Source organism: Diutina rugosa, assembly GCF_008704595.1.
Source record: "Diutina rugosa strain CBS 613 chromosome Unknown scaffold17_size212612, whole genome shotgun sequence".
Lineage (NCBI taxonomy): Eukaryota > Fungi > Ascomycota > Pichiomycetes > Serinales > Debaryomycetaceae > Diutina > Diutina rugosa.
The window spans coordinates 96973-120504 of NW_022995172.1; the positions used below are offsets into that span (position 1 = coordinate 96973).

Genomic DNA, 23532 nt, shown 5'->3' on the forward strand with positions numbered 1-23532 from the left:
CTTACACCATCTTCTCGCTAAAACTTCCTATTCCCCACCAGTTTTTCGTGGCGCGAGCAAGATGCTTTTGATGCGTTATATCCAATCACGTTAAAGTCATTATTCAGCACTCGCCCAAATCACATATAAATAACACTATGAGTTTCTAGCAATATTTCTTAATCGTTTCTGGTTACTTCGATCCAGTTCTCTTGAAACTTAATCTAATACTTTGTGAATTTGTCCTCCCCACCTGCAGTACGCGCACAGATTTTTCATCGACACCTCATCAAGCCCTCATCCCATCGACTGCAATCTAAGATGGCTAAGAAGGACCCGAGAAAGGACAAGGAGCGGGAATCGCAAAGCGGGCCCTCCAGAATTGCCATTGTCAGTCCCGACAGATGCAAGCCCAACAAGTGTGCGCTTGAATGTTACAAGCTGTGTCCCGTGGTGCGGGTGGGTAAGCTCTGTATCGAAGTGACCAAAAAGAGCAAGATCGCCTTCATTTCTGAAACCCTTTGTATTGGTTGTGGTATTTGTGTCAAGAAGTGTCCTTTTGACGCTATCACTATCATCAACTTGCCCTCTAACTTGGAAACTGAAACCACCCACCGTTACTCGGCCAACTCGTTTAAATTGCACCGTTTGCCCACCCCTAGACCCGGTCAAGTGTTGGGTTTGGTCGGTACCAACGGTATTGGTAAGCTGACGGCACTTAAGATTCTTGCTGGTAAGCAGAAGCCCAACCTCGGGAGATATGATGACCCTCCTGACTGGGAAGAAATCTTGAGATACTTCAGAGGTTCGGAATTGCAAAACTTTTTCACCAAGGTGTTGGAAGATGACATCAAGGCCATCATCAAGCCTCAATACGTCGACAACATCCCCAGAGCATTGGCGAAGTCTCCTTTGAAGACTGTGGGTGAAATCTTGAGAGCTAAGAACGGTCGTCCTGAAGACTTCGATTACATCATCAAGGTCCTTGAGTTGAAGGGTGTCATTGACCGTGACGTTGCCAACTTGTCTGGTGGTGAATTGCAGAGATTTGCCCTCGCTATGACCTGTGTCCAACAAGCCAACGTTTACATGTTTGACGAGCCTTCGTCGTACTTGGATGTCAAGCAACGTTTGAGAGCTGCCGAACTCATCAGATCGTTATTGTCGTCGACTAACTACATCATCTGTGTCGAGCACGATTTGTCGGTTCTTGATTACTTGTCGGACTTTGTCTGTATTCTTTATGGTGTGCCTTCGGTGTACGGTGTGGTCTCGCTTCCTTCCTCGGTGAGAGAAGGTATCAACATTTTCCTCGATGGTCACATTCCTACTGAAAACATGCGTTTCAGAGAAGAACTGCTTCAATTCAGATTGGCCGATGCCGCCGATGGTCTCATCTTAGACAAGCTGAATGCCTACCAGTACCCCGAACTCCACAAGACCCAAGGTGATTTCCACTTGAAGGTCATGCCTGGTGACTTCACCACTTCCGAAATCTTGGTGATGATGGGTGAAAACGGTACCGGTAAGACCACTTTCTGTAAGTTGTTGGCCGGTGCCATTGCCCCCGACGCTGGTACTGAAATGCCTCGTCTTAATGTGTCGATGAAGCCGCAAAAGATTGCTCCCAAGTTCACTGGTACCGTGAGACAATTGTTCTTCAAGAAGATTAGAGCTTCGTTCTTGCACCCTCAATTCCAAACCGATGTGGTGAAGCCTCTTAAGATCGATGACATCATCGACCAAGAAGTGCAAACCTTGTCGGGTGGTGAATTGCAAAGAGTTGCTATTGTGTTGTCGTTGGGTGTCCCCGCTGACTTATACCTTATTGATGAGCCCTCGGCTTACTTGGATTCGGAACAACGTATTGTCTGTTCGAAGGTTATCCGGAGATTCATTTTGCATGCTAAGAAGACTGCGTTTGTTGTCGAGCACGATTTCATCATGGCTACCTACTTGGCCGACCGTGTGATCGTCTACGAAGGTATCCCCTCGAAGGATGCCACTGCTGGCACTCCTGAATCGCTTTTGACTGGTTGCAACAAGTTCTTGAAGAACTTGAATGTTACTTTTAGAAGAGACCCCAACTCGTTCCGTCCCAGAATTAACAAGTTGGACTCGCAAATGGACAAGGAACAGAAGGCGTCGGGCAACTACTTCTTCTTGGATAACACGGGATTGTAACGGACCTAATATACTAATTTCCATACGACACACACACCCGCTAGAGCATTATGTGGGTGAATAAAAAAAAAGTTAGAATAATCTAAAAAAAACCATTTATTTCCATACCAAATCCGTTAATAGCGTGGGGTGTACCCGGTTTGGCGTGAATACGCCGAAGGCCCATTGCTTGAGCCACCTTGACCCAGGTTCTGGCCTGTTGAGGGGAACCCGTGTTGTGGCGGGGCTGGCGACTCGTAGGCCGGTGTAGTGTATGCCAGGCGAGACCCGCCGTACTGGCTACCGCCGTATTGGCTACCGCCGTAACTGGTGCTACCACCAAAACTCAGGGCAGTACCACCAATTGTCAGAGTCGGTTGAACGGGCTCAATCGGCTCCATATAGTACAGATCGCGATTATTTATCAGGTGCACTTCATCAGTGAACGTCACCTTACCTTGACCCAGGCCTTGTTTGCTGGATTCGGGGTAGTATGACTCGGCTTCGTACACCAGGTCCTCGTAAGCACCACCCTTGCCATGTTCGTGACCCTTCATCGCGGTTTGGCCCAACTGGAACAATTCGTATTCTTCCTTGTCGTTTTGATGTTGAGCACTCTTCCCCGTGAACCGAGGCAAGAACGATACCCGATCGTCCTTCATCGGTTGGTAACGAGTGTCGGGGTTCTTGTAGATGAGTGCCAATAAGCAGGTGATGATCGTGAACAACAAAAGGAACAAGGCAAACACGGCATTGAGCACAAAGTATACGATGGCCATAACCGACAGTACCACAGCTGGTTGGGTAAAAATGTTGGAGAAGAACGCGAAGAAAAGCGCGTTGATGGTGTTGATGATGGCAATAGTGATGTTGAATGCGTTGGTACGCTTATCCATGAAGGGACGGAAAACGCACACTGCCACGCAATAGATCAACTCAATGATGAACACAATAAGCGCCTGCGGTTTACCTTGGTTCTGCAACACAGCCACAAACAAAGACTTCAACACGATGTAAATAAGTGAGATCGCGATCCACCAGTACTTGTCGGCACGGTATTGCACGTAAATGAATCCAAACTTGTTGAGGAACTTGCCGTCACCAAAAAGGAGGTAGGCGGGGTTTTTGAACTCGCGAACGGATTGACGCCCCATCATTACCACTCTACCAGCAGCCTGAACCAAAAGAATGATCCAGATACCCAAAAGGAATGCTGAAAGCACCACTGTACCAGCTGAATCACGTTCGAAGAATTGCCAAATACACATCACCGTGATTTGTGGCAACGAAATAAAGCAAAGACGATACAACGACCCTTTGATAATGTGACCCCATTGTTGACGGTACTCACTGAACTTGCCTTCATTCATCCATTTAGCGCGCACGCAAATTTCCACAATCGCTTTGAAGAACATAAGACACACCACCAAAACAAAAGCAAAAAACAACAAGAACATGATCAGAGTCATGAAGAATGATGTAATTTCAATACCTGCAAGATAGGCGACACGTTGAATGCCACGAAGCACCAAGATCTTCAGCGCCAAGTTAGCGTCCTTCTCCAGAGTAGTGTACAAGTCCAGGTCGGTATTGTCGAACGAGCTAGCATCAGTGTCGACACTGAGGGAAAACCGCTTGAACAACGTAAGGTGATCATTTTGCAACTGGCGGCGATAAAGATCGTGCAACTGCTCAAGGTATCCCAAACCACGCTTCTTTTGTACCAGTACTGACAATCTTCTTTGATCGATCACCGAAGTAGGAGTACCACCAGTAGCTTGAATGTACCAGTTGGCCACTGCTTGGACGAAGCCAACCTTAATGATCCCCAATGACCACTGGAAGTTTTGAGACCACGCAGCGGCAATAGGGGGCACTTTAGCCACGGCCTGCATCGAGATGATCGCCAAAGACTGGAAGTAAATGAAAAGCGACATCGAGTTCAGCGCGATGTGAGCGGCAGTGTTCGAGTGGCCGATCACCAGGACCACACCCAGGGCAATAACCCCAAGCCCAGAGATGGCAGCGATAGGCCACAGGGCATATTTGGTTTGAACGGTCTTGTCGTTTGACAATACAGCTTCGACACACGCCAAAGGTTCAGTCAGACTGTTGGAGTGGATAACCACTCTCACACGAGCGTCCAAATCAGGGATAGTGTAAGCAATACCGGGAATCATGTCCATAATCTTCTTGTCAAGCGTATACGACAGTTGAATATCCAAATGCCCCGGCTGGAAGGGACAGATCAGCGGGTAGTTCAACGAACAGAAGTCAAACAGCTGCTTAAGCGGGATGAGCCCATAGGTAACGAGGGTAATGTTAGCAACAACAAAAGTGTCGTCGGGGATGGTTGAAAGAGCGGAGATGTCGAAGTAGACCGTACTGTTCTCGGGGTAAAGGACGACATCGAACTTGGTCGCGGTGAACTGGGAGTTGTCCATACACGTCAAAAGCGACTGCGACTTGATCACTTTGGTGGCGTCGACCCCCAGGAGCATGCACACCCAGAGGGCGAGCCATAGTCTGAGAAACAACATCGTGATCGTTGGCTATGGGGGGTGGTGGTAAATGCCAGAGATCCGTGTTTTTGTGTGGGGGCTTAACGAAAAAAGAAAAATGCGCACCGACCACAGCCCGTGCTGGGCAATGCCAAGTGACAGGAGATGGCGAATCACAAGGCTGAGGCAAACACGGCGAATGTAGCAAAGCGGCAGCCTCGCAGGTGTTGTTTATGTTACAGGGGTTCCTCAAGCAAGGGAGGAGAGGGGCTTAGACTAGTAGTGGCGGTGCTGGGTCCCCCCTCGCGAGCGATGTACGTAATTTAGGCCTCTCCGAGGGATCGCCTATTAAAGCCAGCACTTAAACATCACAATACGCGACGCGCGCCGCTCACACCAAATTGAGATATCGGGTATCGGAATGTGTCGACGTATGGTCGGGACGTTGATGAAAAATGGACACCGTGTTGTTATGGGTTTTACAGAGCCAGCTTGGTATTTCTTGGATAAAAAACTGGCGCTCCCAAGACATTATAAAATTGCGAGTTATATATAGCAAATCGACCCGTGATCGTAACCAGGTACTGCCCCGATTACGCGTGCCGTACACAAAAAAAAAAAAACGAAAANCGACATAACTTCAAAGTCATTGTGGAAAAAAAAAAAAAAAAAAAAAGGTTCTTCAAACTTACGGTCGAATGAAAGTTCTCATCTGACCGTCGTATAAAGGTACTTTTGTCCAAATGGTTTGGGCGAAATCGGCTTTTTCTCGGCGAATTTCAATTTCTGACCAAAACTCCGCCTACAAAAGTTGATGCTTGGAAATTGACGATACATATGGCGACATCCATTTGTCATGGTGCAAAGGTTAGTGGTAAACGTCCACCATGGTGAAGTCTAGGTCCCGCAATGTGCATCAATAGTGGGGGAGCAACCGTAACCTGGTTGGAAAGATTACCCCTCCACACGAGTAAAATAAGGAAAAGCCTGATCTACTAGACTATTTTCAACGTGATTTTTTATTAGTTATTGACTAAGGTTCACGACGAGGCACAGCCCCTTTCTGCTTCTTGTCCTTGTCCTCTTTCTCCTTTTTGACGGCGTCGGCATGTTCATGTTGTTCCTGAACTTTGATGAACTTGTCAAGCATCTCATAGATCCGCTTTTTGCGAATCAGCAACAGCAGTGGTGTCAGCTGCGGTAATGCCAGCGGGGTAGTGGCAGCGGGTGTGGGAGTAGCAGTAGCCGCTGTCAGCGACAATAACGTGGCCACCAGGGTGAGACGGTTTTGGAGAGTAGAGTATGTCAGCAGCTGAGGTAAAATCATCAAAAGTCCATACAACGTCTTGTAGAGATATGGCTGCTTCTCTGGCTCCAACAATTGCATACGGAGCTTGAGGAATATAGGCAGTTCGATAAGCTGTACCAAAATGTCCAAATGCATCAACAACTGGTAACTCACTTCTTGTTCACTGATATTTTTTATAATAAGGTAAGCCAATTCGTAGTTCGATGTGAGCAAACATAATGAAAGTGCCAGTGTCGCCAGATGGCACCAGCTTTGGAATAAGGTGGCAAATATTTGCCAGTCGTCCATCTTGTACACATCCAAGGCTCTGAGCCGTTTGCGCAAGTCACCAAGCTCATTCAGGGTCAATAAGATAGTGTTAAGCGTGGAAACCATAGCATTAACAAAATCAAGATCCTCCCAAGTGTTCAAGTTTCCAGCAATCAGCAGATAGACGCGTTGCAGGGGAAGGCAAGTACACAATTTGCGTACGACAAGTTCAATTCGAGGTTTGTTGGTCTGATATTGGGTGTGGAAGAAATGCAAAAGATCCTCGATTTGCTGGTTGAACATCAGATCATTATCTTCACTTATGACTGCGAACAATTCAAGCAGCTTACTAGCCACATCATTACTCAGTGATCTCAAAAGATCCCCAAGCTTGAAGGGTCGGTCCGATAACACAGTCATGTACTCCTTTGGATTTTGAGCATATAAAAACTCAAGCCATTCTAAGCAAGTAATTTTTCCAAAATCGTTTTTGGTGGCGGTGTAATTGTCGGTTATGGTTTTGATCAATTGTGGAAGTTGAGACTCAACAAAGTCATCATAAAGCTCAGGGGTGAGTCCTTGGAGTTGTGATTCGTCGTTGCATTCCTTGAGTGAAACAAGAAATTGTTGAAGAGCTGAAGAAAAGCCAAGGAATAGGTTTCGAAGATCGAAATCCTTTTCTTGTTCAGTTGTGGCGATATTCCTGATAATAATAGTGAGACACTGAGGTAACAAATTCACGAATCCCAGTGGACTAATGTTGAGGATTTGTTCAAGCCATGTCAAACTTATCTCCTGGATAGTTACAACAATGTCATGAGGCTCTCCCAGAAGATCAACGGGCGCCAATTTCATCGAAGGTGAGTGGCGCAAGAACGTCAATAAAATTTCAATCATTTTGGGATAATCCAAATAGATGTCTTGCCCTGTTACAAATTCGTCATTTTCTTCATCGTTTTCATCATCCTCCACACCATCGACATGACTCTCGTTGTCATCAGGTTCTTCAATATGATCCGGTTTGGCTTCCAGCGTATGAATGACGGTGGTTAAGTTCAGGATTGCCAGATCAAATGACTTGTTGGGATCATTGTGTTGTTCTTTTGTTGACTCTTTGTCTTTATCGGTGGTCTTTGTTTTGTCGTTAGCTTTGGCCTTACCAATTTCCAACTTATCATTGTCAGTCAGTTTCTCCTTCTCCGCTTGTTTCTCAGTTACAGTTTCTGCCTCATTGTCAACTTCATGTTCTGTACTGCCATCCTTGTCATTTTCCGGTTTCTCTCCCTTTTCCTTCAACCTAAGGGTATCGCGTTGCTTTCTTCGTTTTTCATGACGTACCCGAGCAATTCCTTGCATTTCAACTAAAAACTGATTGAGCATGTTTTCAGTGTCCATTCGAACATCATCGGGGGCGTTGTTCATCAAGAATTTGATGAGTGGTTCCAAAAACGTCGGGAGAAACGAAATGAGTTCGAGTGTAGGGATATCGTCTAACAACTCGAGCCACAGCAACATGAACTTCTTGCAATAGGGATCCAATACGTACATGCGTTCCAAAAGTGTGGGGATAAACTTGGGCAAGGAAAATGCCTTTTTAGCATCTTGAGGGTGATTGACCTGAATAGCTACCCCATTGGCGTCAACCAAGTGGCTTGTAATCTCCGTCACTGGCTCTTTTTGGTATATAATCAGCACATAATTGGTAGCCTTGGCACTGACGATATCCTTAATGAGTCGGTCCAAAATGTCAGCGGCGTTCTTTACCAGCAGTTCTGAGTCGGTTACCAATATCAGAAGAATGTCAAACACCTCATTAAAGTAGACAAGGATTTCTCCTCGAGCGATTTTGGCGATATTGTACAAGGATTCGCAGGCGTAGTAGCGTACACGGGCATCAGTATCTTTAAACGTGGCAAAGATCGGCTTGATGATCTTGTCCAAGAAGTAGGCAATCGCAATGCTACCCAATGCCACCAGCACACTGCCTAGAGCAGTTATCGCTCCCATCTTGGCCAGGTTTGTTCCCAGGTTGGTGAGCTCACTAAGCTCGTCAATGATCTTGTAAATGGTCTGGGACTCATTGCGGGATAATGCCGACTTGGTGAACAGCTCAATCTGAAACGCAGTGGCTTTGCGCTTCTCATAGATGTGGTTGCTGAGATCCTTGATGATAGCAGGATCCAACACCCGGCCGTCCCCCATGTTGTATGCGTGCGGGTATTTGATCTAAATCAAAATAGACAAGTGTGCGACGGTGATAATAGTCCAGAAATTACGAATCTCTAGAAAGTTGAGTAGAGATGCTTTTTATCGCTGTCAGAGACTATCAAGATATACGGGTCTAGGAAATTGAGTTCAAACTACAAGAAGAAAGCGGTTAAACGTTAGTCATCATAATCATTACTACAAACGTCGACGCTTGTGATTGTCTAAGTTCGTCAATGCGCCAGTGCCAATGATCTGGCCGTGGTCTGGCGTTTGTATGCGTGATCCCAAAAGCAGGGATAACACGGTGGCGTCTGTTTCGGAAATCAGATTGAGATCCGGCATTTTCACCGTGAAGTTGATGTACAAGTTACCCCGAGAGTACTTGGACATGTCGAACGCCACATCCTTGAAGAAGTCGACGTCCTCCAATGTTTGCTCGATTTGACCGCCCTTAGTGGCTTGATTGATCGGCATACCGTAGCCTTTGATCAATTTCGGCTCGCCGCTTTGGAGAGGGCATTGCTCGCGTTCAATATCGATATGAAGCGCTTGGCCATCGACAACAAAATCATCAATGTAAATCGATCCACCTAAAAGGGCGGTGGATAAATCGATTTCTTTTTCCATGAATAGATCATTATTACGCCGCACAAGGAATTTGTGTGGACGTTCACAAATATGAATAATTACATCACCCGGGATAAGAAATGGACCTTCGTCACCTTCCCCGCGTAAGTAAATTTTGTCCCCATTGCGTGAACCGGGGAGCAAATTGACTTTGAGAACCTTGTTCTCCTTAATGTATCCAGCCCCCTTGCAATCATCACAAGCTTGAGCTGGCGGATTGTAAAATCCCCGCCCATGACAAGCACGACACAGGCCTACTTGCTTCATTTGGGAGAACTCATTGAAATGGGAAATAATCACTTTACCCAGTCCTTGGCACCCACGACAAGTTTTGGGGCTGACACCACCAAGACCATCACAGCTGGCACATTTCAGCCGTTTAGGAAGTGACAATTTGATTTGCTTCCCGTAGAATAGATCGCCAAGTTCAACTTGACAAGTATGATGGATGTCTTTGCCCTGTTCGTATTGCCGAGGCATATCCAGCACCAATGGTTCCACATGTCGTTTCATGTCACCAAAATCGTATGTGGGGATTTGTGATTGTTCGAAAATCAGGTTCAAATCCGAAAAGATTTGTGTGAATATATTTTGGGCACTTCCTTGGGTAAAAGCAGAGAACGCCAGAGCTCCCTGAGTGAAGTGATGATTGGGTGGGGGTGCTTCCTCCTGGCGGACGCCCTCTTCGCCTTTGGTGTCGTAAATCTGTCGTAGACGATTGTCCTTAAGCACTTCGTATGCCCGATTCAACTCTTTAAACTTCTCCGTAAGCAACGGGTCATGATTGGTTTTGTCGGGATGGTACTTGAGGGCTAGTCGTTTGAAGTGTTTGGTGATCTCCTCGGTAGAAGCCTGGGCGGAGACTCCGAGTACGCTGTAGTAGTCCATTTAGTGACGTAACGGCAAGGATTCAACGAGCAGAGGATGGGTATTTAAAAGGAGCCGCCATAGATTTCGATAGAAGCCTACCATCATGCAGGAGTGCATACGCTGAGAGACAAGCCAAATGAGGAAGGTGCCAAAGGTGCACACAGAACATCGAGGAAAGCGCCAGATTCATAGGATTTCTATATACAATCCCGGTCTATGTGATGAGTCTAGGTTTGATTGAACAAACAGGGTTTGTGTTCGAACCGTTGCGTTTGAGTTACGACGCGTCTTGGTCGCGGGTGAACCGAAACAACCTCAGGGGCACACAACCATCTCGTCGTACCTTACAATTGATGAACTTTTGGTGCGGACGGGTCACAGATTTGGGGGGCTTGCTGGTTGCGCGCCCTGCTCGGTGGGGGTCACATGGTCACGTGTAGTCGAAGGCCGGGTGAATCGATCGTAGAATTCGTCACCCCACTGGAAATGCTTGTATGATTTTAGGTAATCACCCAACTGTTTGCCACTTCCATCGGGGTTCCGATCACTATTGACGATTTCGCCGTGTTTGAAAGTATGAGGATTCGATCGAAGTTGTTGCGAAATCCGTTCGTAGACGTTGGCTAAGTCGTCATAGTGCTGATTCAGACCTTCTTCCAATTGCTGACGCAAAGGCTCATAAGCCTTGACATCGCCAATCTCAGATTTAAAGTGCTGTACCCGATCTTGTAGATGCTTCAGGGTAGTGTCCAAAGGTCCAATCCACTCTTTGAGAACGGTATCAAAATCTCGCCCCTCGATTAGAGCTTCCCATTGAGCTTCATCAGAGGCCCATTGTTCATAATAAGCTCGAGGATAGATGACATCATCATGGTTGCCTCTAGTCCTTATGGCATAGCCTCCGTTTTTCTGTTGGTTTTCATTAGTCAACGGCTGCTTCAGTTGCCAAATGGCATTAATTCTCGTAGCGGTAAGCCAGCGTTTGATTGTCACGGCTAGCTTTCCCATACTCTCGTCTTGGCGGTAGGGCATGCGTATATATGGAGCAGCATTGGGACCAGCAGATGTCGTCAGAATCCTTGGTTTGAATGGTCCTCGATGGTTGACGATATCATCGAGATGACGAAGGTAATGATTGCGATTGATGTCGTAGGCAAGACTGGGTTTGATGATACCTTCCACGTAATCAGAGTCGTAGGCTTGATTAATCAAGTTGGCCTTTGTAGACTCAGGTATCGCCCCAAACGGGTTAAGGGTAGTATCAGCAATTCTTTCGACGTAGGAGAGCTTTTGTGGAATGGGAAGACCACCGTTTTGTTGTTCATGTTTGAACCACCGCCGTAGTAGATGGTCAGTATTTTGCTGACGTTTCTCATGTAGACTAGGACGGTGTGTGTCTTTAGGCTGAGCTTCTTCATGCTTAATGTTATCGTAGTGCCATTGTTGGTGGAGCCAGTCCTCGTGGCGTTGATCCAATACCTGTTGGACGACATAATTGGCATCGGCAAACTGGTCAACCAAACGTGCTCCACGCTCAAACTGAGCTACCCATCGGGGATGATGGCGATCATTCAGAGGACGTTCAAATGCTTGACGGATTAGGTAGCCGAGCTCAGCGCGGAGATACTTAGTGTATCGTTCGGGGTCAGCTTCCATTTTAAGCTTTTCTTCAGGGATATCAATTGCTTTCACATAGTGAGGATCCACTAGGGCCAATCGCCGTCGTAACGCTCGATAGAGCAGACGCGTGGCCATCACCTGTTGCCAAAAGTCCCCTCACTGTAGCGTTTATCAGGGCGCGCGCCGCACACCCATATAATCGTATTGCTGCTGTTGTAAAGGCCTTCTCTCGATGGCGGTGCCCAAGATAACAGTGATCAGCTTCAAGCGGGGCACGGCCGCCTACGTCCTCCCCGTCAATACCAGCGATGTTACCAAGGAGAAGGCCCTCAAGCGTACGTTGGTAGACGCGATTAACGCCAGTGGTGGGCTCACGCTTGTCGAAGCCGATATCGGCGAGCCTGAAACAATCACTGACTTGAGCGTCGACGACATCCGCCTTGCCGCACCTAAGGATAAGCTGGACATTTACGCTAACCAGTGGGTCGATTTGACTGCTGCTGGCGCTTTTAACGACTTTGATACTATTGCTTTCGCCTACCTTAAAGAGCCGTTTGAGGTGGTGGACCCTACTAAGTCGATTGAATAATGGACACAGTTAGTTGTGATACTGTTCCCTTACGGGGTGGGTAACCGAGACCCAAAGCTGCTTCCAAGGGGATTGTTGTGAGGGTTGCTCTTTGACAAGTCCCTGATCACAATTGTAATAATGTAATACCAAAAGGGGATTTATCTGACGAGTTACATTCAAACTAGGCTTTAGTTAGAAGTGGTAAACTGATATATGCAAAAAGTTACTGGTATGTTTTGCTGAATTTTCAAGTAAAGTACAGCCGAGATTACATCTTTATGCTTACATCTGAATGTGATAAGAGCGCCTGAGTATGACTTGCCACGCTGGAGACTTGATTAACCTACACAATGTAGACAAATCTCCTCACTCCTCACATGGATTGTTCCACTTCTGCTTGGGATTGGCTGATGGTTGTCAACTTCCATTGTCAATGCAACCGCACCCTCCCGATTTCCCCCGTAGAAAAAGGTGCAACTAATAAAACGAGGCACCGAGGCGGGAGGGTACATAAGCCGGGGAGTGGGGTACGACAACAAATTCAGGCCGTCAACTACGGTAATTCCCCCCACAACTACCCCCATTGCCATGCCCAAGTGGCCCCAAACAGCGTGGCACTTTGATGTGGAGCCCCCGAAAAAGGTGGAGAGCCCTCCAGCTAAACAACGGCAACCTTACTTCCCCACATTGAGACAAGCTTATCGCAGTGAGATTAATGGCAAGTGGATAGCAGCACCGGCTAACAAACGGGTGGCATCGGCGCCAGCAGCACTTGAAGCAGCATCAGTGATTAACGATGAAGACGACGTGAAGCTGGTACACCTGGTGGCAGCACTGTCTCGAGCCCCGCTGGTGCGGCTGGTTGCAGCGCTGGCGGTGCCGCTGGCTCGCGCTCCCCTGGTACGGCTGATGGCGGTGCTGGCAAAAGCACCGCTGGTAAGGCTGGTTAAAGCAGCTCTGATCAGACTGGCAGCGGTGCTGGCGAGAGCGCCTCTGGTGCGTCTGGTACGTCTGGGAGCAGCTCTGATTCGTCTGGCGACGCTGGCCAAGCTGGCTAAGCTGGCAAAACTGGTAAAACTGGTGGCGGCAGCGGCTGGTACTGCTGTACAGGCAAAGCCTCCAGGTAAGCTCACCAAGATGGTGGGGCTGGTTCGGGCGTGGTTCTTGGCGATCCGGGCCTGGATCGTGGCCTGGTGACAATTTGCGAGGTGGTGCCTCTCGTGGAGACGTAAAAGCGCCTAAGTGCTTTGTCTTCATATTTGAGAGTTTACCCACCGAACGCACCCTCTAACATTTTGACGCTGGTATCGTGATACCAGAGTGTCATGACGTGGTGATGGCGAGGTTTTATATAGTGAGTTGATAGTTGTTTGTAGTTTCGATATTTTGAAGTATTCATTAATCGTGGTATTTTAAACTGTCGTATAGCCGCTAACACTATTTTTGTAAGTAGTCGATGCGCCCTCATCTGATGATGGGTCCATCCTTGGTGTATCATTATGCATTCGTGACCCATTAGTACTTCTTAACACTCACCTTGCGGATCCCCAGCAGCACCCGCTTCACCAGCAGAACCCGCAGGGCTGAGCGCAGCTTGGGGATCTTGATCCCCGTGGGCAGCAGCAGTGGCAGCAGCACCAGCAGGATGCGGCCGGGGACGGGGATCTTCAGCGGCACCCCCAGATGGTTTTGGCTGATGGTGCGCAACACGTCGCGAGGCGGTGGCAGCAGCTCCACTGATTCGGTGACGACTTCTACTTCTTCAATCAATTCCTCTTCGTATTGCTCATCGTCGCTATTGTTGACGACGTCACCAGTTTGACGGTACTTCCGTGGTTGCCCTGGCAGATCCATAGGTACCGCGGTGTGGATCTTGGCGGCGAGGGCCCCCAGGATCTTCCGCCGGCGAATTGGCGTCTGGAACAGCGAGTCCATCACCGGCAGCGTCGCCTGTTGTTGTTGTTGAGCTGCTTGCTTGCGAGCACGTTCCGCTCTTACCCGTTGCTTGAACTCGTCGTAAGGCACTAACGGGTAGAGTCCACCAATAAAGTCGTCGGCACGGTTGTCAAGCACCATGGTGTAGCGCCAATCACGGAACTGTTGTTGATGTAAGTAGAGCCAATGTTGTTGAGGACCCACCACCATCCCTGGTCGAAGCATCCGCATGTAGCCAATGCACTCGTTGGCGGTGAAACCATGGGTATAGATTAAGTGGGCGCCGATGAGACACCCGGTACGGCCAAGGCCGGCCTTGCAGTGGACGGCAATCTTGCCGCCGTTTTGAATCACACACTCCAGAGCGCCGATGAATTTCTGCACGTATTCCAACATCGGACACGTGCCGTCATCAAAGATCATATCGATATGCTGGATGTTGCGTTTAGTGAACTCGGCCAGGTCGTACAAGTGGGAGTTAAGTCTCACTACTAATTGGACGTTATTATCAACAAAGTATGAAAGCACTTTGCGGAAAGGTTCGTTAAGTTGAGGCAGGCTCAGGGTCAGGCGTCTCGACTGTGACTGTTGAGGCAGGGCGAACGCGATGAAGTCCTTAGAAATGACGTTGAAGTCCCCCTGGTCTACCCGTTCGTACTGTTCGTATTCTTCCAAGTTGAATGTAGTTAAATCGATCATCCCCCGTTCCTTAGCCCGCCACATCCCGTAGACGATATCCTGGATCGTAATCTCGAAGTCGGCGTTGGAGTAACCAGCATCACGAAATGGGGCAAATGGAGGGTCAATTTGACAGATGGGCTGGAGCACCTGGTGAGGCAGCCACAGCTGGACAAGCACCATGTAGCAGCAAAGCAAACACGCGGCATTGGCGCGGTCTTTCGGCAGCGTCGACAGGTAGAACACCACCGCTTTACCCTGGTTAGCATCGTCGTTGAGGATGTTATGGAGAGCCACAGCGAACCGGTACAAGTTGCCAATGTTGAGGGGCCCGAAATCGAGATGGAACGGGTTGTACTGGAGCTGGTCCTCGACGGTGAAGTAGCAGAGGTCGGGGGTATCGGCGGGGGCGTAGTCGTAGGCCCCCAAGTAGATGCGGTTCTTGAGGAACTCGATCAACGGCACCTTGACTTTGTTTTTCGACATCGTGGATGGGTGTATGGGTCACTCGACGACAACAACTTCGGTGCAAACCACGTCTTCCCGGGTGTTTTTTAATGAGAGCAGCCGCATCTGAATCGGGCCAAACCATAAATATTATGGCTCTTCGCGTGTATGCAGGCATTTTTTATTCCCGCCGGGGAAGGTGGAATAGCAATTGAGGTCGTCGCTAGCAGAGTGATCTTTAGTCCGTAATTGGATACGGGGACGATGGTCGTCATTGACATCTAGCGTTAGTCGCCAATATCTTAATTAACTAGGGTTTTTGTGTATTTTCCATTAAACCTCATTAAACCCTGATGATGAGACCGATATCTTCGTGATTAACCACTCGTGCAAAATCTATATCAAAATGCGCTTAGCGTGTAAACATGGTGTACCCACTGTAAAATTTCACGTAAATGTTATGCCGCAGAAATTCGCCCCACCCCGCTAATGTGTGGTCCGTTGACATTCACCCACACTGCGCGCTCACTACCTGGCAACTACCTAGCAGCGCTACCATCACCGTGATCCCGACCACTAATGTCGACCGGCCTCTACACCTTTTCCAACGACACCCTCCAGAGACTCCGCAAGTTCCGGTTCCTGCTGGGGAAGGGGGACTCGATGGAAGCCCTCGTATGCTCGATCAACAAAGATACCTACGAGATCGTCCCCGAGGATGACGAGGTGACGCTGATGGAAGAATTGGTCGACGAGTTGCCCGACAATCTGCCCCGGTTTGTGGTGTTACTGTACCCGATCAAGTTGAGCGACGGGCGGCTTAAAGTGCCGTTAGTGTTAGTGTACTGGATCCCGCCGACGTGTGGCCAGGAACAGAGAATGCTCTACGCCGGCGCCGTCGAGTTGGTCCGCGAAAAGACCGGGGTGGCGAAAGTGATCAAAATCGACGACGAGGACGACTTCGAGGACATCGAGAGCCAGTTGTTGTGATGTCAACCGCCATGAAAAAAAATCTAGCCAGGCACCAGATGCTTTTTTTTTCAGTCATTTTGGGGAAATTCATCTGTACGTAATAACCGCACACATTTACACTAGGGTCATCTATTTACCGTTTCAAGAAAAAGAAACCCCTGCTAATAACTAAAAATACAACTATACCAAATAGACGGAAATAAAACCATTATATTATTAATTATTACTCTATATACTATTGAAACCTTTCCCGTGATATCCAAAAAAAAACTCTACCGATTATCCATTATCGTTGTTGTGTGTGCCCAAAAAAAAAAAGTAGTCCGTAGCTGATAGTTGAAGGCAGTTAGATTCGCCACAGCTCGACATCCGATAACGAGAACTGGGGGACACCTTTTTCGGTGAAGCCCATCTCGGGGGTGTTGGGGGGACACACCACCAGGCGGGGGGTTGTCAGGGAGATGCTGAGGTCTCTTAACTTTTCCAGCACGTCGTGGGGGCTGCCGGCTTCGATGGCGGCTCTCAATGCGGGGGCCGAGGGAATCTTGTATAAGCCCATGGTGTTTGTCGTCGTCACTTTTGGAAAGTTTAGGGGCGAGGCGAAGAGGGATGCAGTGTATTTATACCCCGGCGCCACCAGTCCCGAGGTTCGGGCTTTTAGATCAAAAACGGGGTTACAGATAAGTGTCTATCTGTAGTCATCTGCGAGGAACGTTTTTCGGTACAATGCTCACAACTCCGGGATGCGCTATCACATGGGGGTGGTTATCACCTCCGAGCCACAATTCCCTAAGCGATAGCCGGGGAGACAATGGTGGTGGGCGGGGTCAATCTCAGATAGGGCGGGCTCCGTCTGTTTGTCGGCCTCGTATCTACGCGGTGGCGGTGGTGGTGGTCACCCCGAGGTGTAGATACCCGGAGTGGGCCTCGATCATCCCCAACGTTCCGAGAATACGGTTTTTTGCATGGGGCTTTCCGACTTTTCCCGCACATTCAAGTCCGCTGGCTGCCATAAGCGATGAGAAAAAAAAAAAGCCTAACCACGTTTAAACGGCATCATCGCCTGTTGCATTTACACGTCGCGGCATTTTTTTTCGTTTGCAATCTCATCTCTCGTCACCTCCGGGGCGGGTATCCTCTATCTATTACTCGCCGTGGCCACGGGTCATCTATCAAGATGTTTTCGTTTATCGTGGCTACCCGTTAATCTCCTTGTCTCCGAGGTAAGTACCCGTAAAGATATCGCAGCGGGGTGGCGGGGGTTGCTAATTATGCCACAGTAGGGCCCTGTGCTGCATGGCGTCTAATCGGGTAAAAGAAGTTTTTCCGGATCCCGCTCCCGTATGAGCAGATGGATTTAGCGAATCAAGTATCATTTTAACGAAGAAAGAGGCGTGCAAATTGGCCATGAAACTATCGGTACTTTATTTTCTATCTCTACTCCACACATGCTAGATAGCTAAGTGGAACCCATGTGGCTGGCTTACTCATCGCGTTATCGCGACTGAAATGTAACACGATACTGAACGTGACCCACATGGACAGTACGGCAGCGCATCGAAACAGATTTTTTTTTTTTTTGTGGCGTTTTGAAGTATTTTCTTTTCAAGAAATGAGCCGTTTCTTTGACGTAACTTAAGTACGTTGTCATGAAATTGGAGTAAGCGAGAAAAAAGGCCTAGGCTCATCCCATCCTTCCAGCTGGTCACAAAGTTTTTCATGACTTACCGTTTCATTTATCTGGTTGCTTATATCATATCGTTCGGGTCTATGGAAGTCCTCAGCGTGCAACTGCCGAGCTAACCGTATCGGGTGGATATTTCGCCTACATCTTTAATGAGATTGACCTCATCTTACAGATAAATCACGATAGCTCGGCTGTGTCACTGGGATTCTCGGTTCAAGAGTTGCGGGATCGTCTTATGATTTGCGTTGGCCCGAGCTGCATATGAATGCCGGACTTGTGAAGCGAGTGCATGATTTGTGGAGAGCGTGCCAAAACGCAGATGATTCAACTTTGACCCCGTTTTTAGCTCCAGTAAACCAGGTTCGACGCTATCATCACTCGTAACCACAATATCTCACCTAGAGTCCGAGTGACATCTTTTATAAGTCGACCTTAATCGAAAGTTGAGGGCTGCGTATGATTCGAAATTATCAGAGTCTAATGATGGGTGAACTTTTTTGAATACATTCAATGTAATCAATCACGGAGAATTTAAGGTCTCAGTCACACTTTCGCCGCCATAGGGGTATCACTAGGACCACTGGTTAGTGAAGTACTGTCTCAGTTCTCGTTAGTATCAACTTCGCACCGTTAGGGTTCAACCCTAATTCTCGTACCTGTGACCTGCACATAAGCTGGCAAATTTTTCACGCATCCCTCGCTATAAAACCTATCGCTAGTCCCACCGTTTTCGGTACACCAAACAAACTTTAGTCAACATGGGTCGTATGCATTCTTCGGTATGTACCCTGACTTTTACCTGAGGAGAGTCTAGCAAGTTCGCTTGGAATGCTTTCCAGGAGTGGTAATCCCATTTTGAGGAGATTACCGACCAGCTTCTGGATTGATACCTTGGAACGCTCTCCCACCCATCTGCGGCAAAACTGCCACCATGACTGGTGACCAAAAGAATATTGTTTCTTGCGGTTACTGAGGTTTTGGTGGTGTTGGTCGTGATGGTGAGATGATCGTTATACTAACTATTGATAGGGCAAGGGGATCTCCTCTTCTGCCATTCCTTACTCCAGAAACGCACCCTCGTGGTTCAAGCTTTCGTCGGACGAAGTTGTTGAGCAAATCATCAAGTACGCCAGAAAGGGTATGACCCCTTCGCAAATCGGTGTCATCTTGAGAGACGCCCACGGTGTCACCCAACCCAGAATCATCACCGGTAACAAGGTGTTGAGAATCCTCAAGTCGAACGGTTTGGCTCCTGAAATCCCCGAAGACTTGTACCACATGATCAAGAAGGCTGTCTCCATCAGAAAGCACTTGGAAAGAAACAGAAAGGACAAGGACTCGAAGTTCAGACTCATTTTGATCGAATCGAGAATCCACAGATTGGCCAGATACTACAGAACCGTCGGTGTCTTGCCTCCTAACTGGAAGTACGAATCGGCCACCGCCTCGGCCTTGGTCAACTAAGCGTGCTTCTCTTAGGGCGTTTTCTTGTACTATAGATAATTAATTTTACGTTAGCTATGGTCAGGTTACTGTAGTGAAATCATATTCAACTTGTTCATTTCGAGTAGATATTATTGTCGCGTCGGAGAATAACTCATCATAATTGTGATAGAAGCTCTATCGACTACGGCTGGTGTATTAGTGGTAGTTTGCATGTTATCAAAATGTGATTATCAGCAATTGACATCTTCCCTGAACTTTCATAAACTCTTTAATTACATAGATGTCATTGTCATCATACGTAACATAGATACTCACCCCAATACTTGATTTGCTTAATTTCTTAATCTTCTTGAATCTTAGGTTTCTTTGCTATCTTTGTGAGCGGTGCACCAACGCGCGACCATGGATGCCATTGCCGACCAAGTGTTCACCGATGTACCCCAGCCAGGCGAGCAGATTGACGACCCGTCACTCTTGACCGTGGTGCTTGACATGCTGCCGCTGGGGTGGGTGGCAATCGAGAACCAGATATCCCTCAACGAGGTGATGAAGTGTCTCCTCGTGTTTCTCAATGCCCATCTCTCGTTAAACAACTCCAACTTGGTGGCATTTATAGCACTGCTGCCACGGGGACTGAAGTTTCTCTGGCCCAATCCTCACAAAGACTATGACGCTGACCGGCTGGCGCCTCCCTTAGTGAATCCAGGCATGTACCGGCAATTTCGTGTTGTCGACGAGGCGGTGCTCCGAGAACTAAACGAGTGTTTTGAACAAGATAAAGCTAATCCCTCAGAACACCTACACCACTCAACACTTGCCGGAGCCTTGCTGATGGCGCTCACCTACACCAATCGCATATTGACGGTGGACCAACAAATCACAACCACCACGGCGCTGGCGATCCTGAATCTGACGAAAACCACCAGTGGCGAGAGCAATGCTAACACCTCAGGCACGCTTTGGGGATCAACTAATTACCGACTGCGGATTTTGGTGGTGCTGGCTAATCAAGACGACAACATCCGCTATATCCCCGTAATGAACCTGATCTTTGCCGCTCAGAAGATGAAGGTGCCCATCGATGTGGTGCAATTGGGCACTCAGGACCAAGCGTTTCTTCAGCAGGCCAGCGACGCCACCCAGGGGGTGTATCTTCGCCTTCATGACCCTCAGGGCCTCATCCAAGTGTTGGCCACTGCCTACTTTGTCGAGCCTAGTTTAAGGCCTCTCATCGTGCTCCCCACAAATACAAACGTCAACTACCGGGCGCTGTGCTTCATTACGGGTAAGCAAGTGGATATTGGCTACGTGTGCAGTGTGTGTTTGTGTATTATGCTGATGATCCCCGAGTCCAAACAGTGTCCGGCGTGTGAGTCGAAGTTTGACCCCGAAATACTCGCTCAATTGCTGAAGGGACCGGTTATTGCCCGCAAAAAGCGGAAGACTGAGGCATGAGATAGATAATGATTAACGAAATAACTGGATTTTGAGTCGACGCCGGCATCGCTTTGGTAGTTTGTAGACGTTATATGCCTTTGGTGACAATGTCAAACTTGAATTGAAGTGAGTAGTGGTGCTTATAAACCATATGTTGATTGCGGTCGCCAGGTAAGGTAAATTTCTCACTACATTCAAAACACCTGTAAACAGGCTTCCCTTGGTCACCGGCAATGGCAATAAAGGGGTTATGACACTCGTCGATGTGGATCTCGAGGAGTGTCATCAGCGGGAACTTGCGATGACACTCCTCACACATATAGTCGTGATTCATCGTCATATGGTGCAGATAAGTGAGATACAGATTGAAGTGATGTGGATTTTGGTGGCATGGTGGTAGCAGACAGGTGATTCGCAGCCCTCCCGTATCGGTAACGTCGTTGTCATCGCTTCGGGTTCTCTTCATACGTGGGGCTCGATCGTGCGACCACACATAAATTTTGGGAATGTTGACTACAGCTAAAACCCCCACATTTGAGATGATGACACCAATTCGAATTCTGCAAGCTCTTAGTCAAAATCAAAACTGCACGATGAACATGATAACAGTTTCCTCTACATGTTTAAGTGCCAAGACTCCATTTTATCGCTAACTTCAATGACCCCACTGATTCTTGACGCGGTGCACTCGGTTGTAAAAATTGAAAACATTCTCCGTCACCGCACGCGAATGCTAAATACCATTGCTACGACGTTTCATTAATCTGTTTGCACCGGTCCCCTGATGGCGCTGCGAGTTCGATTTGAAGATCTCGAGGTATGTGAAGAGGTTGGTCGTGGTGGATTTGGTGTGGTTTACCGAGGTATCATCAAACTGACACTGACCGAAGTCGCTATCAAACAAATAGACCTTGAAGAGCAGCCCGACTTGGACGAGATCAATAATGAAATTGCCATTATTCTGGAGTGCCGGCACCCCAATATCACTCGTTTCCTTGGGTGTTTTGTCCGAAACTATCGCCTTTGGGTGATTATGGAATATGTTGATGGAGGCTCTCTCCACGAATTGCTTAAGCCTGCTGCTATAAACGACGAACTGACGGTGGCATTGGTCACCTACGATTTGCTACTAGCACTTGATTATCTCCATCGCTACGGCAAAATCCACCGAGATCTCAAACTGCAAAATATCCTAGTATCGAAAGAAGGAGATGTTAAGCTTACCGACTTCGGTGTTCTGACTCAATTGCTGAGTAATTTCAGTCGGCGCAACACTACTGTGGGCACACCATACTGGATGGCACCGGAGGTGATAAATAACTCTGAGGGACACCTGTTTAAAGCTGATATTTGGCTGTTAGGCTGTTGTGCCTACGAAATGATTACAGGGAAGCCTCCCCTACAACTGCAACTTCCACCTATGAAAGCGTTACGTCAGATATCGCAATGTCGAGATTTTACGCTGCTTATTGAAGTTGAGTCCCTCCCAATCTCACGGTTGTTTCGCGATTTCCTAACGAAATGTTTCGCTGTGAATCCACAACGGCGTTGGCTGGCATCGCAATTGTTACGTCATAAGTGGATTGTGGCCCGGAGCCACGATAGGCGTCGTTTGAAAAAGTTGATTACCGCGAAGCAGTTATGGGACCAGGACCATCAAGTTGGCAAAATCCATAATTTTTATGTCCCGACAGAGATTGCCAATAACCAGCGGAAATGCCAAACCCCTGAGAGAAATGACGCCGCCGAAGCAATTGTGTTTGATATGAGTACTATCAACTTAGGTAGTGGCCCCGAGAGCCAGGATTCCCCTCAAGAGGAAGAAGTTGCTGCCACAAGCACGATCAAGCTATCATCCCCATCAAGTGCAGCCAAACTACCGCTGGACACAAATCAGGTATTTGGAGCGGCGGGTGCATTTTCCGGGGCAGGCAACAATATACGGGCGTCCCCATCAGGCGATGATCTTTCGTTGGAGGCTTACCGAATGCCCCTTCACCGAGTTCTTACAAAGGTGTTCCACAAATTGGAGTCACGATGTGCTCTCAGTACCCAGCAGTATGACTTGTTGGTGAAACTTAACGATACTATGTTAAACTTACTTCAATATCTGGATATGAGGAAGATTGTACTATTCCTATACCTCAAGTACTTTTTGAAAGAGGTGTCCAAGCCCAGCAATCAGCAACTTCTGAAGCTGATCATACCTCTGAATTTCAAGGTTGGACTTCCTCGGCAAGGTACTCCTGATGGCGAATCTCGTGTGGCGCTGCTGGCACACTTACCGCACCGTATGACTCAATTCGACGAAGTGGAGTACTCTTTGTTTGACTCGTGGATCCAACGAATGAAGCATGAACACAAGCCTCATTGATCCTCGATAACGCCACCAGCCGTCATATGCTGAGGGCGCCACTATCAGTGTTCCACCATATTGATTATGACCATGCACATACAATTACGAACATGCAATATACTTTATATTCCATTTGAATCAATCGGTGTAGCAAATCGTTTCTTACGGAACATTTCACAGCATTTAATCAAGCATGATTAGCGTAGCGTGTAGAGTCCATCTGATATGGCTTCGGTCCATATTGCTTATCATACTTGTTTGGCATCCTTGCATCTATAGAGAACAAGGGCACTGCAATGTTACTCCAATCCAAAAGCATTTCGCCAACATCCGTGCAAACTACCGCCAATGAGAATCTCCCATGGTCAACCCATTCGTCCTATGAGTGTGAGACTTTAATCGATCGCTACAGAGGGCTTCATTGAGTACTTGTTACTCTTGTCAAATTTTGCTCCATACTGAACACTATTAGTGCTC

The 23532-nt window shown here is 47.8% G+C and overlaps 11 protein-coding genes across 11 annotated transcripts; 6 read left to right on the top strand and 5 right to left on the bottom strand. All coding sequences in view use genetic code 12, as the record gives it.

The window, feature by feature from the left end:
* Positions 1 to 300: 300 nt before the first annotated feature.
* On the top strand, positions 301 to 2163 carry RLI1 (Fe-S cluster-binding ribosome biosynthesis protein; the record flags this gene model as incomplete). Its single annotated transcript, XM_034157083.1, has 1 exon — positions 301 to 2163. The coding sequence occupies one exon, from the start codon at positions 301 to 303 to the stop codon at positions 2161 to 2163; it is 1863 nt and encodes a 620-aa protein (XP_034010966.1).
* Positions 2164 to 2279: 116 nt separating this feature from the next.
* On the bottom strand, positions 2280 to 4682 carry DIURU_004233 (transient receptor potential ion channel family protein; the record flags this gene model as incomplete). Its single annotated transcript, XM_034157084.1, has 1 exon — positions 2280 to 4682. The coding sequence occupies one exon, from the start codon at positions 4680 to 4682 to the stop codon at positions 2280 to 2282; it is 2403 nt and encodes an 800-aa protein (XP_034010967.1).
* Positions 4683 to 5676: 994 nt separating this feature from the next.
* Positions 5677 to 8403, bottom strand: DIURU_004234 (uncharacterized protein; the record flags this gene model as incomplete). Its single annotated transcript, XM_034157085.1, has 1 exon — positions 5677 to 8403. The coding sequence occupies one exon, from the start codon at positions 8401 to 8403 to the stop codon at positions 5677 to 5679; it is 2727 nt and encodes a 908-aa protein (XP_034010968.1).
* Positions 8404 to 8604: 201 nt separating this feature from the next.
* DIURU_004235 (uncharacterized protein) lies at positions 8605 to 9924 on the bottom strand (the record flags this gene model as incomplete). Its single annotated transcript, XM_034157086.1, has 1 exon — positions 8605 to 9924. The coding sequence occupies one exon, from the start codon at positions 9922 to 9924 to the stop codon at positions 8605 to 8607; it is 1320 nt and encodes a 439-aa protein (XP_034010969.1).
* A 357-nt stretch (positions 9925 to 10281) lies between these two features.
* DIURU_004236 (uncharacterized protein) lies at positions 10282 to 11661 on the bottom strand (the record flags this gene model as incomplete). The annotated part of the gene is made up of 1 exon (XM_034157087.1): positions 10282 to 11661. The coding sequence occupies one exon, from the start codon at positions 11659 to 11661 to the stop codon at positions 10282 to 10284; it is 1380 nt and encodes a 459-aa protein (XP_034010970.1).
* A 97-nt stretch (positions 11662 to 11758) lies between these two features.
* On the top strand, positions 11759 to 12115 carry DIURU_004237 (uncharacterized protein; the record flags this gene model as incomplete). The annotated part of the gene is made up of 1 exon (XM_034157088.1): positions 11759 to 12115. One exon carries the CDS (start codon positions 11759 to 11761, stop codon positions 12113 to 12115), a length of 357 nt encoding a protein of 118 aa, XP_034010971.1.
* A 680-nt stretch (positions 12116 to 12795) lies between these two features.
* On the bottom strand, positions 12796 to 15196 carry CDC14 (phosphoprotein phosphatase; the record flags this gene model as incomplete). The annotated part of the gene is made up of 2 exons (XM_034157089.1): positions 12796 to 13335; positions 13757 to 15196. The coding sequence occupies 2 exons, from the start codon at positions 15194 to 15196 to the stop codon at positions 12796 to 12798; spliced, it is 1980 nt and encodes a 659-aa protein (XP_034010972.1).
* A 540-nt stretch (positions 15197 to 15736) lies between these two features.
* DIURU_004239 (uncharacterized protein) lies at positions 15737 to 16147 on the top strand (the record flags this gene model as incomplete). The annotated part of the gene is made up of 1 exon (XM_034157090.1): positions 15737 to 16147. One exon carries the CDS (start codon positions 15737 to 15739, stop codon positions 16145 to 16147), a length of 411 nt encoding a protein of 136 aa, XP_034010973.1.
* Positions 16148 to 18956: 2809 nt separating this feature from the next.
* Positions 18957 to 19280, top strand: RPS13 (40S ribosomal protein uS15; the record flags this gene model as incomplete). Its single annotated transcript, XM_034157092.1, has 1 exon — positions 18957 to 19280. One exon carries the CDS (start codon positions 18957 to 18959, stop codon positions 19278 to 19280), a length of 324 nt encoding a protein of 107 aa, XP_034010974.1.
* Positions 19281 to 19664: 384 nt separating this feature from the next.
* On the top strand, positions 19665 to 20717 carry DIURU_004241 (TFIIH/NER complex subunit; the record flags this gene model as incomplete). The annotated part of the gene is made up of 1 exon (XM_034157093.1): positions 19665 to 20717. One exon carries the CDS (start codon positions 19665 to 19667, stop codon positions 20715 to 20717), a length of 1053 nt encoding a protein of 350 aa, XP_034010975.1.
* Positions 20718 to 21483: 766 nt separating this feature from the next.
* On the top strand, positions 21484 to 23073 carry DIURU_004242 (uncharacterized protein; the record flags this gene model as incomplete). The annotated part of the gene is made up of 1 exon (XM_034157094.1): positions 21484 to 23073. The coding sequence occupies one exon, from the start codon at positions 21484 to 21486 to the stop codon at positions 23071 to 23073; it is 1590 nt and encodes a 529-aa protein (XP_034010976.1).
* Positions 23074 to 23532: the final 459 nt, after the last annotated feature.